We start from the raw sequence: 19,860 nt of genomic DNA on the forward strand, positions 1-19,860 counted from the left end.
TGGTACTGCTTGGCGTACAGTTAACCAGCATACCCAGAACCTTTTCTAGGTCTGTTATTCTCAGTTACATTTTGTTTAAAGAGACAATATCAGCTTGCCCTTTTAGGACAAAATGGCAGAACCTTTGCAAAGGGGTCCCCCTGACCCACTGATACCTACCCATCACCCTGTTGCTCTAGTCTACAGCCAGAAACAACATCCAGTGCTTCCAGCTATGTGGTATTACATGTCACTTCCGACCATGTGACAGAGCCCAAGTTTATTAGACAATCAGTAGGTATGAGCCACTATAAAATGTCAGAAGGAGTGATGTACCAGTTTCCTCCTTTCTTTAATGCCAGCCTACACTGGGGACTGGGAATTATAATGTGGGGTTATAAGTGGAGGGAAGAATAAAAAGGAACTGGCAAAGCAAGCATCAGGGTGTGTCTTTGCAAAGACACTGATACGTTGCCCTAAATAAGCAAGGTGATCATGTCTCTTTAATATAAAGGGGGAAATGGCACTAGAATAGTCTACGTGCATAACCAGACACTAATCAACTTATGATCCCATTATGCCAAGATAATTTTGTAATATGTTTCTATTCTCCGAGTTTTATTACTTTTACATTACTTTAGTTATGAGCAAAAATAACCCCCTTTCTATAAACCTGCTTAATAATATAAAGATTCATTAGCAGCAAGAAATTTTTCTGCTACTTATAACATTTAAGGGATAAATTGTTAAGGGCTACTTTTAAGGGTGGTTGTTACCTGTCAAAGCTAAGGCTCCCATCTAATAAAACAGGCTGCCATTGTCCAAATCCCTAAAGGAGTGCTAATTTCAGGGCAGGCAAGTCACTTTATCTAGCACCACTTTGGGGAATTAGAAAACTGCAGAGCTGGATTGCAACCTCATCTGTAAGAGGTACCGGCTGTCATGACAGGTTCCCTTTACCATGTACACAGGGTGCCCCCTAGTGGTGCCAAGCTGCTGTATGATGAAATCAAATTGGTACAAGTGACACGATTGCATTTCCACGCCACGTCCCTGGTTATGTGGACCGAGGAGAATTAATAAAGGCCAAGCCCACAAATGTGTTTTGATATTTTCTTCCTTTATACTGGCTATTCAGTATAAAAGTGATAATAAAATGCTGTACTATATCATTTCTAATAATCACATATTAAATTTACCATAGAGGTCTATACCACATTCCCCTATACCCATTTCCCCATTATCGCCTGTTTGTCTCGGATGACAACTATCTATTATGTGCAAGTAGCCTAAGAGCTAGTTTACACCTTTTCTCTTCTAATCCAGATGATAAAAAGATCAGATTAGAACTGAATCTGAAGGGAAATCAGCGGACGATTGAAAAATAATTTTTTTCTGGTTTTGATCAGTTGTGTATAGATCAAACACTTTGATCAATTAGTTGAAAGCTCACAAGTTCTATCCTGGGTACTAACAACCAAATACATTGGATCAGAATCTGATTGGCAAGTTGTTATAATTATTAAATATTATTACACAGAAGTTATATAGCGCTGACATAATGTGCAGCGCTTTTCAAAGTCCATAGTCATGTCACTAGCTGTCCCTCGAGGGGGCTCACAATTTTATTTCCCTACCATAGTCATTAATACAGCCTAAGGTCAATTTTTTGGGGGGAAGCCAATTAATCGAACTGCATGTTTTTGTAAAATGGGAGTAACCAATGCAAACATGGGGAGAACCTGCAAACTCCATGCAGATAGTGTCCTGGTCGAGATTTGAATGCTGCAAAGGCCAGAGTGCTAACCTCTGAACCACCATGCTACCCACAGAAGTGTGAAATATTTTACACGTCTGAGCAGTTTTTTGGGACCGATCAGAAGATTTATCAGATAGTTAATTTAAGAACAGTGGATCTGCTCGTGTGTAATAGAACTAGGAAGAGAAAAAGGGACAGATGTTTGGGTTCAAAAGGAAGGACGAACGCTGCAAATGATGTACAGTTAGGTGTTTCAATGAACTATTTTGCTTTGCATGTGCTCATAGGATCCTTTCCCAGAGACACTGACAGATAGGAGCTAAAGTAGCAGAATGCAAATCATATAGATTATAAATATAGATATCTATATACATCAACATTTAAACCAGACAACGATATGTAAATAAAGTAAATTCCAAACTAATACATTATCCAGTGCAAGGGGAATTCATTGGTAATGATGGTATATTCCCCCACCTACTAGATTGTAGGCTCCTCGGGGCAGGGTCCTCTCCTCCTGTATCACTGTCTATATTAGTCTGTCATTTGCACCCCCTATTTAATGTACAGCGCTGCGTAATACGTTGGCACTATATAAATCCTGTTTATTAATAATAATAATAATAATAATAATAATAATGAGCTAATGAAATTCATCTTACTTTAAAGAAAAGCCTGCCACCCGGCTAGTGTGTTAAACGTCCTATGTAGTTTTATTTTTTTTTTTTTTTTAAGAACAGGTTTCTTAACTAGTTAAAGTGGACCTAAACTCAGATTTTTTACTTTACATAAAAGGGTAGACAACCCCTTTAAAAAAAAAAAAAAAAAAAAAATACAGTTTTTTTTAAATAAGTGCATGACCCATGGCGATCAAGACAGCACATACCTACATTATGCATCCGGGGAGGCTTTTGGCTGCTCCTTTTGCACATGCCCTGATCTCGGGCATGCACAGAAGGAGCCCTTACTCTAATGGTGGGGCATGCGCAGTGAGATCAGCAATCTTTTCGCCATTTACATCACCAGGTCTTGCACCTGCACAGTGTGAGATCGAGTGATGTAGAAAGAAGAACCTGGAAGATGAGAGTAGATGTTGGCGCCCGGCCGAAGACAGATACCAGGACGACCTGGGACCCAAACGAAAAAACCTCCTAGCGGATCTGCGGGATTAAAGGTAAGTGCGTTTTTCTATTTTGGGTTTAGTGCCGCTTTAAGACAAGACAAATCAAGAAAAGCTGCAAGGATTATCTTTCACATTTTAAGTCCTCCAACTGCGCTTTAAAGGGGAACTGTAGTTTGCCTGCAAAGCAAAAAGCCTGCTGCATAGTACACAAACCATTAAGCCCCTGTCTGTACTGTGTTCTCCAGACACTCAGATCTGGAGTATAAGGGTACATATGGTCACCTCTGCCAGCACCTTACAACTCAATACTTGATGCCTGGGTGCTGTCACATAGGAGCATGCTTAGCCCTGTGCAAGTACAGAAAAAACAGATCTCGGATGCACCATGATTCTGCATTGTGAAGTTTAGAATCCAGTTTATCCAGAGTTCGGCTCTTCCAACAATTTCTACAGAACCTGCAGCGATGCCTGCTCACATCAACACAGGCTACCTAATGCAGCAGAGAGGCAAGCATGTAAAGTAGTCTGTCATTTGTAACCCCTATTTAATGTACAGTGCTGCATAATATGTTGGCGCTATAAACATCATGTTTATTATTAATAACCTGCCTAGGTATGAGGGCTGATTTGGGGATATGTTACATAAGTAGAGGCTTTTCTTTATACAATGGTACACCTAAATAAATTTGGACATATGAGTGAAAGCTACCAAGAATATAGTTAGCTTAACTAGCCCCACCCCCCACCCCCGCCCCCACTTCAGTTCTTGACTGTGCTGGTCTAGACTTATGGAGGTTCCATCCATGCAGAAGAGTATGGCTGCAGTCATATGGATTTATGAAGCAGGCATTTTGTGGAATAGCAGTTTGATGTGGCCAGGGCTTCATTCTGTAAAACCTGTGCTGTGCATAGTAGGGCAGCACAGTGTAGATCCCTGGTTTGAAAGTAGGTATGTTGCTAAATGGCTGTCACTCAGAGATTTAGGTTGACATTCACAAATCCAGCAACCTCTGGACCTGGAGAGTTTCGGATTTTCGGAAATTCCGGATTTTTTACGGTTATATAAGTTGTATACATTTAAAAGAAAATGGCTACCTGTACAGTCCTTTAAATTGATGCTGAATCTATAAAGGGGCTATACAGCAGCAAATAAATGAGAAGGAATGAGCAGGAAATCACGAGCAAGCAAGTCCCAACAGCTGATTCTGGAGTAGAGCGCCATCAAAACATAAATGGCGCCTCCAGAAAACAGTGTAAATTTGAAAATGCTCTCTGAAATCCATGCCGGAAATCTGAAGGAACTGGATTATCGATGGCCGGATTTTTGAATGTCCACCTGTACTAAGTTATTCAATTCAAAGCACTAAACAATATACTGGCATTATAAACATACCCAAAAAGAATGATTATTCATCCAACAGCTGCAAGTCTCAGGTCTTCCAGACTTTAGACTTGTGATTACAGTAAAGTATGTGATGCACAATTACACATTTATAAACAGGCATCGAATGACAAAGGAAAAAAGGAGGCCGGTGACTAGCAGCCAGTCCTCACATGAATGAATCTGCCTTGTTGTGACATGCTGTGTGAATCTTATCTATGTGTGACATTTCTTTGAGGAAGGTGGTAGCATGTAATCACACGTCTGTAGTTTCTGTAGTTCCAGCACAATGAGATCTGCAATGGAACATGCCCATGTAATCCATGTTTCTGAGATTTCTTTTCTCCTGACACCCCGGACCCCCCCCCCCCCAAATCCTGCATATTGCAGTAACATAATCTGACAGTTCCTTCATGTCTCGGGTCAATACCTGGCTGGCTCGTGTGCTTTTGCGAACATCAAAGATCCTCAGTCTCTTTTCCTGTAAGAAGAAAAAATGAAAATAAGAATTGACTTAGAAGAGAAACAGCTAAATATTGCAACATATAAACTTATTAACATGCACACCCTAAACCCTTTTTAATAAAAATCATGCAGTAAATACATTTGATACCTAAGCACGGTTTCAAAATCTCCCACCATAGACAACCTTAGGATATCAGCATTAAACAAAGTATATCTGGTGTAAAGTCCATGAAGATTATCCATGACATCCAATCATGATGAATTCAGGAGCTACTGCAATTTGCAAGCTTTGAACGTAGATCAGATATCTTGCGCATGTACATGTCATGTAAAGAAAACCTAAGAGATGGATCAATTCTGGTTATTTGTATTGAGTACAGACACACACAGGGAATCACCAGCTACATTTAAGAGGTGATATCTGACTTCCTGATCCATTGCTGTATCTTCAAACAGGAAATGCTGAATTGCTATATATGCCCCCCATAGCTGGAAAAGCCAGACAGATAAAACTATGCATCCAAAACCTCTGTTTTTATTGAAATGAAACAGGTTAGTTGTTTTATTCTATCATCTAAAGTGTGTTAGGGACCTTCTTTATATAAGCATTAGAATTTGATTAGTTTTTGTATGCTTCTTATTCTGATTGTAGTGAACCAAGGATCTTAAAAAGAAAATTTGACCAACAGTGCAGTTATCCTTTATTAATCCTCCACTGCCCTGAGTGCAGCTCACCTGGGATGATACTTACCTTTCTATTTTGTACACTACACACGTTCGCCGTGCCCCTGTTCATTTCTATTGGTACGTTGTGCACATGGCTGCCACTAGCAGTACCTAGGAGCGTGGCTTAGGCTGGGTACACAAGTGCAATAGTTCTTGTCCGATAACTGGCTAAGGGTTGATACCGGACCAGAATCCTGCGTGTGTACAGAGCTCGCCGTCCATTGCCTGACCGACCGTCCTGGCGGATCTAGGATGATTGATGATGAACGATAGTAATGCTAGTGAGGGGAAGAAAGCGCAGCGGGCTACTGCCCTGTCGTACTCCCCTCACCATGGAGCAGAACAGGGCTGTATGTACAGCACTCGTTCACGCATCGTGTAGTCCTTAGAAAGGATCATGAAAGATCCTTTCCATCGACAAATATTGCACGTGTGTACATAGCCTTATCTTTAGCAGCTAAAGTGCAAGTGCAGTATAAAGAGGGACTGGCCAGGACCATGCTGAATGAAAGATGGCTTCATAAAGGAGAGAGGTAAAGTATTATCTTAGATGAGTTGCACTCGGGGCAGACAGAATAATTAGGGGCACCTTTACTAAAGGTGATGTCTTTAAAATTAAACTCCATATATATGTCGAGGAAAAAATACCCATGTCCCCAGAAAGACAACTTGGGTCTCTATCCCAATCTATAAACACAGCATAGTCTTTTTTTTCCCCAAAATCAGCACTTCTTATTATAAACATCTCTCCCAGATATTCAACTGGCAAATGACAGAACCTCAATTAGCAGATGTGATTCTGGCATTTAAAAGCTGAGTGATAAAAATGAGGGTAAGTCATCACTGTTGAATAAGTAATAAGTATAAATGTTTTAATTAGTAACTGGAAGTATTGATGACAGGAAGCTAGCAAGACAGCCAGGCAACTAGATTTTGTAGAATGAGAAGTCTGTGTGGCGGCTTTATGAAGATTTCTTATTGTTCAAGAATAAGCATCAGTAATGTAACACGACATGTACTATGTGTGCCAACTGCTGGCTCTTACAATGTAGTGTTAACTCTCATTCTGTACAGCTTTCACATTAGTGAAGTTCTTTATTCTCATTTCCGTGACTGCTAATTTGTATTGCATATTTTCAAGTCACTTATTATTCTAGCAGCTGACATATCTTTAACCCCAGCAAGCATACAATGACATGCTTTTCTTAAGGCATTAAGTTAGTTGTGTTGATTTTACTTAGTTTTAGATATTAAGAAAAAGGTAAATTCTCTATCAAGCTTTACTGCTGCATGTGTCCTATTCAGGGACATTTGCTATCACTTCCTATCCAGCGACAACACAGAAATTACTTATAAAGTATTGGTTACATATTTCTTTTCATTTGCACAGTATGGGAAAAACAATAAGAATCTATTTACTTGAAGAACAGTTCATCTGTACCAATCCTTCTCTTAGAATCAGTTATTGATTCATATGAAGCACTGAGACACAGCAACCTATTGGCAGAACTTGCCAGTAATGCGGGTGGCACCATTGTTATCACACAACAGTACAGCAATGGAATACAAAATCCAAGCCCTAAGCCTGCATGTAAGGAAGAGGTGTACTTTTAAAACACAAATATTTTTTTAAACACCCATCAATATTAAATATACTTAAATATTGCCTAGTCCCTTTGTAAAATGTTGACATCTGTCATCATATAACTAGGCCAACCTAGACATTTCTTGGCTTACAATCGGCCTGTCAGCAGTCTACACCGATTAGCAGTACAATAGAAAATAACCGACCATTTGATTTAATGACTTTGATGTAAAGATCTAAAATGGATGACTTCTATGCACTCAGTTAACATTTTTAGCATGCCAAGTTTCTACAGAATACCCGGAAATTCATACTTCAGGAAGTCAAAGGTCTGGCCAAGCAAGATGGTTGAAGATGAACAACCCAGTAAATGACTAGGACAAAAAAAGTGATGGAGGTTGGGGAGGTAGCTTGTCATTGGTCACATGACTGGAGGAGGGTGCAAGTATGCCATAATGTGCTTTGCATTCTTACACATCATGGAAAAGGACCTGGGGACCTATATTGGATTCGGATCTGCTTTAACAGTACTGTTAACCCTGAATAATTTTCTATTACTACAATACAGAAAGGAGAAGCGAGCCCTTAAAAAAATTCCAATGGAAGACTTAGTAATGTTGAGGCCGATACCTCGGCAGCTTTACTTTAAGAGAGCAGCAAATGTCATGTTACTGCAGGACATAATGTAAAGTTCTACCCAAACAACCTATTCAATTAGATTCAATGCAATAAACTACAGAAATACACAAGGGGGTGTATTTATAAATTCTTCTGTCAATTCAGCTTCATTCATAGCTGTGCAAATCCCTATTCATTGCCCATTTCAATGCATAATAAGGGCTCATTCTGACACCTAGTGGCCAATTATCAAAAGCGCACAGAAGTCAATAATAATAATAGAAAGTTACTATTATATTATTATTATTATTATTATTAATAATAATAATAATAATATTAATAATAAACAGGATTTATATAGCCCCAAAATATTACGCAGTGCTGTACATTAAATAGGGGTTGCAAATGACAGATTATTGAATAAATAGCCAAATTTAGGTCCAGTTGGCAGGGGAATTATTTATAAATACACCCCAAAGAGTCACAAATTCACAATAAACTGAATTACAAGATGAATCTGTGTACATGCCTTGGATGTGGTTCCTATCAGTACACCATCCTGACTCCAGCAAATGCTCTGCACAAGATCATTGTGATTATCCAATGCTGGGAAGAGAAGAAAAGTAGAGATACAGGGGTCACTTCCATGGGCTACAAGACAAATTTCACTTTCCAAACAAGCATTATGATATAATAAGCAATAAAACATACATTTTTTACAATAATTATCATTTCACTAAGGTACAACATTAAAAAAATGTGAGTTGATTTTGTTGTCATTTAATTTTCCTCATTGTTCATTGCTGCTTTTAGAAGTATAAATGTTTACGTTTTTGATATACAGTATTTAGACTAAAGAAATAGAAACATTCAGAGAACAAGTTTAGCCAAACAGTCCATATAAAGTGACCCTTAGCCACTGAAAAATTGCCTTTTGGAGCCCGGAATTTTACGTGTACCGTATTCCTGTTTTCATAACAGCTGTTGACAACAGATACCTGCAAGAGACATTTCGGTGGAGAGATCCCAGATCTGAGCAGATTTTCCAGCTGCAGAGACCAGCAGGGCATCAGCTGAGGGGTGAAACTGCAAAGCCTTTACTTGTCCCCCTGCCACTGCCAGCGTCCCTTTGGGGTCCGTTGCATTTCCAGTTTCTGTCAAATTCCACAACTTGATCTGTAAAACAAAGAAGTAATGACATCACATTACAATTAGACCTTGGATAACAAAGAGTGCTCCCTAAAGGATACCAGGGAAAGCAGTGGGTTCCCCCTCCATACTGCAAAGGTTAAAATCTCATTTTGTCTAGAAGCGGAGGAATATGTTAAAATACTTTTCTTAGGCCTCGCTCCTGCAGGCTTTCTTCCTGACACCCCTCCAGTCACTGCAGCTACTTTTCTCTGTCACTTGACTGGAGGAGGTCTTTAACATCATCATCATGGTTCTTAATTTTGCATTGGCACCCTGAAGGCCGGCCACATCCTAAAGCGTTAGGAGCTGGATGGAGCTCCGGGTGCAATGGGAAGAAGGAATAAGGAACGTATTTCCCTTATTTATCAAACCCAACAAAAAACAAGCATATAACCACTTTAGTACAGAGATGGGGCCATTGAAAAGGTTTGTTTGTTTTTCATTTTAAAAGGAAATCTTTAATATTTTTGTGGAATGGTATTATTGTTCTTGATTTACAAGTTTTTAAACAACAATGTAAATAGGATACCAAACCAAACCTTAATTAAAGATATCAATGTTCCCCATGTTGCAAATGTTAACCTTGTTGCTTTAGTTTATATCCTTCTGTACTTCTGAAAAAGCTGCTTCTGGCTTGCCCCTAGGGGTGCAGTGGATAAGGGATTGCTGTTGGGGTTAGTGAGGGTTAACATAGTGGGGAATTCCCTGCCACTAAGGTTCTTTTCCCACTGGCTTTAAACACAAGCTACGAGGATGCACTTTTAAAGCCTTTGAAAAACTTTCATATAGGTGGATACTTTCATATAGAAGGGTCTCCTATGCTTTATTCTGGCAGCCTTCTGAGCTGTTATATCTCGGTACTGTGGTCAATATATATATATATATATATATATATATTTATTTAAATGTGTAACAGATTCTACCGTTGTCTTATATTGCCATGTTCTGTACATTGACTTGTATACTTTTCCCTGGTTTCTTAATAAAAAAAAAAATATCGATTAAGCATTCTCCCTGATTGCTTTAGCTTTTCATTGGATCCGTTTCATGTAGCATATTGAACTGCTCTGTGCCAAAGCTACTTTTCGCTGTGCTACCCTATAGTGTTCTGACATTAAACTAATCATGCTGGGTTTGTCTTTTCTATCAGCATGAATCTTTCTCAAAGCTAGGGGGAACAAGCCTTGGCAACTCATTACAGTATATGTGTACTCAAAAATAAAAAATGAACCATACTGCAAAGCCCCTATCCTGTCGCCTGATGGACCCTAAGTGACAGCCAGGAGAGGATTTGACCTAATATTGACCTGCATTTCACCCTATAAGACATTTCACCCTGCATTTCACCCTATAATATATGGGAGTGCAACTTCCTTTTAAAGCAAACAAAAGCCACCCGACTAATCTGATTGCCATACAGGTAAAACTGTAAAAAAGTTAAAGTGAGGCTTATTCCTGTAAAGGTATGTAAGACATACAAGTCTTATACAGAGAGTTTTTTTTGGCAATGTGTTCAAGTTGTTTATTTCAGTAAGTTCGTTTGTACATTCTAAAAGCAGACAGATTATCTTTAAGTGCTTCCAGATGCTTCCAGACATAATTCTGCTTATATTCTGTATGACTCATGTGCGATTCAAGGTTATTGTAGAATGTGCTTTGCTTCAACGTTAGCTTGTCTCTCTTACTGACGTGTTTCGCCTAGTTTGGCTTCTTCAGGGGAGTTTTAGAAATGTAAAACACAGAATCATCTTGGAGTATTCCTGGGTTAGTAGATACTAAGATGTAGTGATCTTAGTTTAGAGAGGATTGTTTCGGCAGTCGTGGCTCTCTTAAGATTTATGATGAATGGAAGTAAAGTTGTACTAGCCAGAGTGGCTAGGATGAGACAGTTCTCTATTGGTCAGCGTGCTTGTAGCTTTCATGAATGGGTTTACCCTTGAGGAGTAGGTAGTATTAGCTCATGCCACTGAGTGAACCCATCCAGCAGAGCTACATCCCAAGGGGTTGGCAAAATTTATTCTGATAATATATAAATCTCTCATCTAGGCCAGTGAAGTGAGCGAATGCCAGAATGAACAAGCACTGTATAGACATGGTAGTACTGTTCTACAGAGAGTGGAGGGGGAAGGATGGGCATGAGGCACCCACTGTGTTTTCCCCACTAAAAAAAACAGCAGTAGCTCATGTCACATGCTTGGAGGATAGCTAAACAACCTCCGGAAACAGCTGTACCAATGCTAGAAGATCACAATCTATCATCTTGAGCAAAGGTATACAGCATTTGTACAAGGTCCAAAGTGCTAAGTGCTTGTGGAAGCACTTCTCAGAATGGGAAAAAGATTTCATTAAAACTTTACAGAGGCCTTAACACTAACCAATGCTTTACATGGTAACTAAAGTCATGGCAGATCAAGGATTGGCTTTACCAATCAAGAGGAGTTGACCTTTACTATGGCAAATAAAGAAGGCACTTAGTGTCTGAACAGTTAAAAAGTTTCTACTCACTGTTTGGTCAGCAGATCCTGTGACCAGGAGATTGTCATCAAAAGGTGAAAAGGAAAAGTCTGTCACCACATCTGAAGGAGCGAGAGAAGGAGAAATGACACGAATGAAAACAATTTAAATTTATTAATTTTTAAATTTTAACTAATATAACCCTGATATTACCTATCAGAATGCATAAATTGCATACAGTACTTGTAAAAGAAGCAAGTGGTTCATGTTACAGTAATATCATAAGGATATAAAGGTCAGAAGAAGAAACCACAAAACACTACTGGGGACCCAGGAGACTGGCGCCTCTGGAAGTGTCAACTCCTATTTTCCGATTTACCAGCAGACCTTGGATGAGTAGGTAAGTATCCACTCACTCCTTTTACATTGTGCTAGATAATGACAGGTTTCACACCAGGTTTTCATACCACAAATATCCAAAACACACCTGAATGGCAGTGCAGACGAGATGGTGTCTTCTTATCTTTATCCACCTGGAGGGAAATGATCCCCAGCACCCCTAAAAAATAAAAAAAAAATACAAAATATGTCATTATATCAGCCAATCAGATTCCAATCTAGAGACAAGTCAGATAAATACAAACTTGATCACTGCTACAAGCAACACTGAATTTGTAAAACGTACAAAAACATATTAGGTACCTGTAAACCAATCAATTAAAGCTAAACTTGAAAAAAAAACCCTAACAATGAAGTTCACTTACTAGCACCCTCTTCATCTGTTTATTTTATATATATATATATATATATATATATATATATATATATATATATATATGGTAAAAACTTTTTGCAGACATTATATCATTGGAAGCATCAGGCTTCAAAGTCATTTGCGACAATGTATGCTCTAAAGCCTTGGAGAGCCTAAATAAATCAGGCCAATTATGTCAAAATGTTTTCGTAGTTCTTGTTTTGTACTACAGACTACAGACTACAGATACCCCTGCTGTATATTAGAAAACTAAAAGATATGTGGTGTGTGGTCACCCCAAATCACTTCCAAGAATATACACACGATTAGCTACAAATGTATTCTCATGTGCTTGCTCCTTTAAGAACAATTGTTCCAATTAAAAAAAAAAAACACAGCTGAACCCACCTTTTTCAGGTCTGTACACACTTATTATTTTCATTGGATGAAGTGGCCATGTTTATGTTGAATGAAGGTGTGCACAGGTGACCCCCAATATCATGGAGAAGTTAGTAATCTGCCTCGTTGGATCTTTAACAGCCAACGCTACTGTTATTTCTCTTTCTGAGTCCCGACAGTGGGTCGCTCCAATTTGTCCATCCCCTCTCCATAGCACAGTACAGGCTGCTTGACAATGAGCCGAGCAGCCCATCTGCACAGCAATTGCCTGCCTGCAACTATCATCAACAATTATTTTGGGTGATGGAAGTTGAAAATGTTTGCTTAGTATTAGGGACCCTAATCTGCAACATTGGTCCAGCCTGAGGGTTTAACGTCACATTTATATGTAGGGTATAAATTATAAAAATTATACTTTTATAACACAGTCTCCCTGCAGTCTTACCACTCTGTGATCCAGGGCCTTATCTCTCCCCAATGGAATTATACCTGTTGTCACTCAACCCACTTCCTGTGAACCCAGGGCATCACAATTACACACTTCTGGGGTTCATTGCCAGAGGCACGGGCTCACAGTACAATGCTGCAGAGAACAGCAATAATGGCACCCCACTTTCTGCATAATTAAAGACACCCCACTACCTGATCAGGGAAGAAAGTCCTGCACACCATGTGGCCAGCCAGAAGAAAGATGTAAGTATTCTAAAAAGTGCTGGTCAGGATGGGGCAAGGAGAGCTGTCTGCCCAGCCAGGAGATCAACAGGTATTTCATTTCTCCATCACACATAAATAATACGATTTTTTTGCATTTTTAGTCCTGCTAAGTTCAGCTGCCTGTGAATGTGAGTAAAGGTAGATGGTCATTAAATGAGTAGAGGCAGATGATGGTGAAATGAAAGGAGAAGGAAACGTCAATCAAACACAAAAAAAATCTGACTGCTATTTTTCCCCATCATAATCCAATCTTGGCATATTCTGCTAACACCACTACGCTCCATCCTGGTAAGCATGTGTGTCCAGTGCCCAACAGGAGGCTGAGTTGTTAGAGGGACGATCATTTGGTGCATTCATGTCTATCTGCATTGTATGCCTCTCTTCTTTAGTCTTCCTTTGAAAACGGGGCCTCGAGAGGTTGCATATTTCCAAAAAACAGATATTTTTACTTTGTGTGAAAGATGACAGGAAATGCTGTTACTAAGAAGCATCCCCTGCCAGATGGTGCAATCATTTATAACAATGGACTATGTGTTACAGCCTGCACAGACTACACCCCTACTAACCAGAACTAGATTCATATCACAAAGGGGTTCCAAAAATAAAAACTGACCAAAGCAAGACACAGTAAAAACACCTATAATAATCAAGTCTGAAATCCTGATATCTGGACTGGTTTGCTTTGGGTTACCACCAGACAGAAAGGAATTGGAACCCCACTGTTGTCTTATATGAAGTAGCTGTCATTGTTCAGATATGTACACACGTCAGATGATTCTCCCTTGTCAGGAATGGTCTTGCCCATCTTGAGTGCAAATCCGACATGTGTACAGCAGTCTAATGATGCAGTTCATCAATCCATTACAGCAGGTTGATGTACCGGTTGCATAATGTAAGTTTTATTTCATTTCTGAAGGACAAAAAGCAGGTAGAAAACAGTAGGCTGTGTTCCTTAAACCATATGGACCTACCAGCGATATCAGTATTATAGACAATACGACTGTGTCCACACTTGATGTTGTTCCCATTGGTATTTGTAGATGTACCACCGATGTCCCCGATCCATCCCTAAAACACAAACATAAAATCAGAGAATAAATAATAGACACAAATTCTTTGGCCTAGTAAAGCCACATACCCTAAAATGTGTAAATGCAAGATTTTACTTTATATACTCAGACATGCAAACCTCAGCCAATCCTCTGCCTAGGCACAACTTTTGCCCCTCACCCAGAATAAAGAAATCTGCCCTTCATCCAGTATGGATCTACCTGCGCCTCAAGTAACAAGCACGATGTTTACCGTTTGCCAGGAATGATCCTTATCTGCCATTCATCCTCCATGGACCCTTCTACTAATCACCAATTTCCAAAGGTAAGGAATGGCGACCCTCATCTAATCAGTCATCCCTAATGACTGACTATCTAGATCAGGGTTTCCCAACCAGGGTTTCCACAGAAGTTGCTAGGGATTCCTTGACCAATGAGCAGTTTGTGCCTCTCAGGTCAGTTTAGGTGACACCAATGACCTTTTTGGCTATCTGTAGCGGTGACATTCTTCCAATGGCCACCAATGTAATAGGCATTCATCCTACTAACCAACACACCAACGTACCGTGAACCGCGAATATAGTAATCATAGCAGGGGTCCCTAAGGACTTTAAAGTTTTTTCAAGAGTTCCCCCATGTTATAATGGTTGCGAAAGGCTGATATAGAGGGATCACATCAGCAACTTAAACATTAATCACATCAAACATGTAATATGTGTGTATATGTGTGTGTTATATATATATATATATATATATATATAAATAAAAATAGGATAGTCAGTGCAGAACTTTGGCTTCTGACAGTAAATACATTAATTGCTAATGCATCATAATGTGCATTAATTCTGCTATATTCTGTATTGCAGTATTCTGCATTACTACAACGAGTGCCTACTGCTGCTTCTTTGTTCCGCAGTGCAGTAAGTCAGTCCCAAATGCAAAGTATGTTTTACGGTGCACTATTATGTAGCAGAGATGAATTTTGTAAATGTATCAGTGCCCCATGCCTTACTATACACCATCTTGATGCGTATCATTTGCTGTACAATGTGCAAAACAGGTATGTGAAGAAAATATCTTCCATATTCCCAGTCCATATCTGCACCACAAGGCAGAAATGGAACCCAGCAATATTTATTCCGTATGTGCTCCTGACAGATCTCCTATTCCATGGAAAAAAAACTGGGGCAATGCGTTGAATGTGCAAAGTTACTTGGTAGAGATATATAAAATAGTTAATGTGTCCTAAAAGCTAATTTTTCTGTGGCAGATCTGTTTCCACTGGGTCAGCTCAGTATAAATGTCTCATAAAACAGAAGCTCTGTTACACAGCATCCGTGTAATTATTTTTGTCCTGGATTCTGTGTGATCAGTACCGCAGCTTGTACATCATATAATCTGCAACCCAGCTGTATATCCAGGCTGTATCGCCACCCACACCAGCCGTCTCTTCCTAGATTCCATACATTCATGTGTGAATAAACAGACCCGTATAGGCTGCTGTGTGTTGATTCAGGAAGTGCTGACGGATTGAGGATAACCCATATGGATCAACTATGACACAAAGGCAAGGCTAACAGTAGCGCAAACCATATTCAGAGCTGAACACAGACATTTTTTTTTAAACATAATAGTAGAGAGAGGGATAGAAAAGACAGGCTTTTATAAGCAGGACGTGTATTTAAAATATTTTGCTTTATTAAGTATCAATTTTCCTACACTATACAGAGTCCTACTGCGCTAGACCTTATCTAACTCAGTTCCACTATGCTAGGATTACATCATGGGCTATAAAATTTGTCTCCTGATGCCAGCAATGTCTCAGTTCCCGACACATTTCCCCCTACTGGGCTTCCTCATGGGATTGGGAGACTTGGTGCTGGTACATGGACCATAGAAACACAACAAATAAACTCTAGTGGAAGAGAGCAAAGTTCCTGATGGTTCTATTGAATAGTGTGGACGATATAAGTGTCGACTGTTATTCGGAAATAGCTTAGCTTGAAATTTTAGATGTCATTTGATACTCCTTGCTAGATGCAGGTACCCCTTTTAGTTGATGGGTTCCTGGTGCACTAAGCTGAATTGTTATGACACTGTAATTCATTAGCACGTTCCTTATATCAAACGTTAGAGCTGTCATGTGTTCTTCAGTTTCCTATTATGATAACCACCCAAGTGATTTGGTGTTTTCTTCATTAAATATGTGACCTTATATGTGTAGCCACGCAAGGGATATAATTTGTTTCCCAGCAGCTGCACATTTTGCAGGTCCCCCTGCCCAAAAAAAAAAATCAGAATGCCAGGGAATCAGCTCACCAGCATTCGCTCATGTTTGTCCACAAAACGGTGGCAATATTAAAAACAGATTTTGCAGCAAATGTTGTGATCTGCATTGATCTGCTGGAGGGCTGGTGACCCGTCACCTGATTGCTTGGGATTCTGCATGGCACCGACCACATGATCCTGGATGGTCAGGGACTGAGGCGTGAGCAACTTAATTCAAACTTTAAGCACGACACATTAGAAGAATAATTGCCTGACGAGTGAGCCAGAAGAGGAAGAGGTGCTGACCCAGCTGTTTTCCTCAATGTACTATACATGTTTCTTTTATTTTGTCCTTATTAGATTTTCCCTCTAGGATGACATCACCAGGGAGGGTTGTTGCAGAATACAACTTGTATCCTCTTTCCAGATGTGACTGTCTAACAAACATTCCTTTACGGCTTAAATCAGCTAAACACATTTCAGGTGCTTTAAGTCAGTTTGTGTCCTTTATAGAGGAGCCGATGAGGCTGGCAACAATCCTTGCACTTGGTGTGGAGGCAGTGGTCTCTCCACAGAGGTCTGACACACTCAGTATAAGAATCCTTCAATCAGCAGATAGCATTAGTTTTATTGAGTGCAGAACAATCAATGTGGTGCAGCAAGGGGTGTACCAGCCTTCTACATGGAGACCACTGCTTCCCCGCATGCAGCAAGGGTCATTCTCTGCAGCTGATGGAGGGGGATAGGATTTTCTACAAAGGCTGTGGCATCAGCACTAATCCAATGGCTCCCATAGTTTCTTGTAAGCAAGGATGCAGATCAGAAGTCCCGACTTCACTGGTTACATGACTGTTCCAGGTGAAAAAACTGTGGTTATTTTATTGGCAGGACAACCAAGCACATAGCAGGTTAAATCTCAAAGGTCGCAGGTTTTTGTTTTTTTGCTGGGATTTGTAGTCACACTTGAGATGCCCACATGTTTTTGGTGCTTTCTCCATTTTGGGTAAGGATAACCCTGCCAGGGTATACAGACAGCGGAGCCAAGAGCTACAGGAAGTATGGGAGGAAATGAAAGTCTTATGACAGCTTTAAACAAACAAGACACAGGAAACAGTCAGCTCTGTGCAATGCTCAGACACAGCACCCCTTATATGTTATACCACCCCCCCTCCGGTATATAATATACCAGTCTATGTATGTGCCACCCTCACCAGGCTGCAAGACTTCACATCCTATCTGCAAAACATAAGTGGGAGGTGAGTGGGAGCTGCGGTGACAGCTACAGGAGGACAGCTAAATATTGCTGCTGGCAGATTTACCATGCAAGAGCCCTGTAACCAACAGCAACCAGCGCAATGCACCCAGCTAAATACATGCCCATTGGGTGCCCTGGTATGAAATACCAGGAAATGAAATATTAATATTATTAGACAGGATTTATATAGCGCCAACATATTATGCAGCGCAGTACATTAAATAGGGGTTGCAAATGACAGACGAATACAGACAGTGACACAGTAGGAGGAGAGGACCCTGCCCCGAAGAGCTTACAATCTAGGAGGTGGGGAAGCAGCATACATTCACCACGTTCAAAGAAAAGGTGATCAGATGAAAAGATCGCCCCTCTTCCACAGAATCGCTACTTTGAGCAGGCCAATGAAATATGCCGAATGGTTATTTATAAAAAGATGATCACTGTGATTTTCGTTGGCATAGCGGGAATACCATAAGGCACAATGGCCGTTCACAAACGTCGTGATTGTTTTTCGGTTGCGTTTTAAATTCCTAATTGGATGCGAAGGCGTGAAAGTGACGCTTGGCCCAGCACAGACTATAAATAATTTTTAATTTCAGCTGATTTTCTATTACCTGAACCACCCCAGGAGCAGCACAATAGACTTCTGCTGTTCAGCATGTTAAAAGCTCTGGCGGACAACAGCGGCTAAATATATTACAGCATTTCTGTTCCAATTTGACACAAATCTGCATTTCCTAACCAATTGAGATTTCTAAAGATGCAGTGACAGGGCTGCTGAATGATGCCAAATCGGATGCCATGCTATCCTGGGGGTGATGATACCAAAAATACAACACAACCAATCAGCTTCCACTGCCCAGTACTGCCATGAGGCCAAGACCAGGGTCATGACCGGGTCATGCTAGGAGTTGTAGTTCCTGGAACCCTGAGGGGTTGCAGTTAGGTTACAGCACCCCTCAGGGTTCCAGAAACTACAACTCCCAGCATGCAGCGGTCATCACATGATGTAAATACACATAAGTAATATGATTATCCTCACCGCTGCAACAAGGAAGAGGAGCTAAGTAAAGTTCAGTAACCTATAGCAACCGGTGTCAAGTGTTACCAGGCTGGTTGCTAAGGGTTACAGCAACCTTGCATTGCTTTATTACATCTAAATGATTTACACCCTACCAGACCAAAGGTGATGAGCTGTCAGCCTGGTATCAGGGCAGACATGCAGAGACAGCACCCATGCAGCATGAGGTGTGATCTCCATATATGGTCATAGGCATGAGCTCACCCATGGGTGCCCCCCACCCACCTTGTGCAATGCACACATTAACCCCAGCCTGCCCGTGACAAGTTGTATTCATGTCAATGCAAGTTGGAGCTCAGACTATGCAAAGCCTCCCCTGGGGGAATGAAACCTTCACATCTGTGTGCACTCTCACCTCTTTTTTGGGGATCTTCGGGATGCAGTTCTTGTATTTAGATGGCTTGAATCGGTTCATGATGTTGCACACAGGCTGCTCGCCTCCTCCTGTCACAGCCTATCCCTGAGTGTCGGTCGGTTGTCCCTGAGTCAGGCTTGTCAGTGGTCTCTCTGCTTCTTCTTCTTCTGTCTCTTCCTTTCTCACTCTGTGCTTCTCCCTGGAGTCCCTCCCAGCCCAAGCGAGACAGTATCCAGCGATGACAGCAAAGATCGATTGCTCTGCCCTGCTCGAGCCAGGTTCTGCATCTGTCATTGACTAGTTATGCTTGGGAAGTGAATGTTCTTAATTGCACTTTTGAAAGTTTTTATCTGGTAATAATCATGAAAGTGAATAAGATTCCCACAGGCTAAGCTGTCCACTATAGAAGTGATTGGGCTGCTGGTCCAAGCTGTCCACCATAGAAGTTAATAGGCTGTCCACCATAGATGTGAATTGGCTGCTGCCAGGCTGTCCACCATAGAAGTGAAAAGGCTGCATCTGAGCCAAGCTGTCCCCTATATACGTGAATGGGCTGCCGAGCCAGGCTGTTCACCATAGAAGTGAGGGGGTGCTTATGGTCCAAGCTGTCCACCATATACATGAATAGGCTGCTGGGCTAGGCTGTCAACCATATACGTGAATGGGCTGCCGGGCCAGGCTGTTCACCATAGAAGTGAGGGGGT

The 19,860-nt window shown here is 40.6% G+C and overlaps 1 protein-coding gene across 2 annotated transcripts in view; it reads right to left on the reverse strand.

The window, feature by feature from the left end:
• The window catches only part of PAM16 (presequence translocase associated motor 16), a 122,126-nt gene extending 102,512 nt beyond the window's left edge, over nucleotides 1-19,614 (reverse strand). The window contains exons 1-7 of one of the 2 annotated variants that reach the window (XM_072417614.1): nucleotides 19,157-19,560; nucleotides 14,120-14,216; nucleotides 11,769-11,840; nucleotides 11,333-11,403; nucleotides 8,635-8,812; nucleotides 8,166-8,242; nucleotides 4,673-4,723 (exon numbers count right to left, since the gene is read on the reverse strand). In XM_072417614.1, coding sequence (XP_072273715.1) covers nucleotides 4,673-4,723; nucleotides 8,166-8,242; nucleotides 8,635-8,812; nucleotides 11,333-11,403; nucleotides 11,769-11,840; nucleotides 14,120-14,216; nucleotides 19,157-19,216 — 606 coding nt within the window. In that variant the 5' untranslated portion in view covers nucleotides 19,217-19,560. Of the gene's footprint in view, nucleotides 1-4,672; nucleotides 4,724-8,165; nucleotides 8,243-8,634; nucleotides 8,813-11,332; nucleotides 11,404-11,768; nucleotides 11,841-14,119; nucleotides 14,217-19,156 lie in introns of both variants that reach the window. The other variant, XM_072417612.1, reaches the window with a different exon arrangement.
• Nucleotides 19,615-19,860: the final 246 nt, after the last annotated feature.

Source organism: Pyxicephalus adspersus, chromosome 7 (genome assembly GCF_032062135.1).
Source record: "Pyxicephalus adspersus chromosome 7, UCB_Pads_2.0, whole genome shotgun sequence".
In the NCBI taxonomy this organism is placed as follows: domain Eukaryota; kingdom Metazoa; phylum Chordata; class Amphibia; order Anura; family Pyxicephalidae; genus Pyxicephalus; species Pyxicephalus adspersus.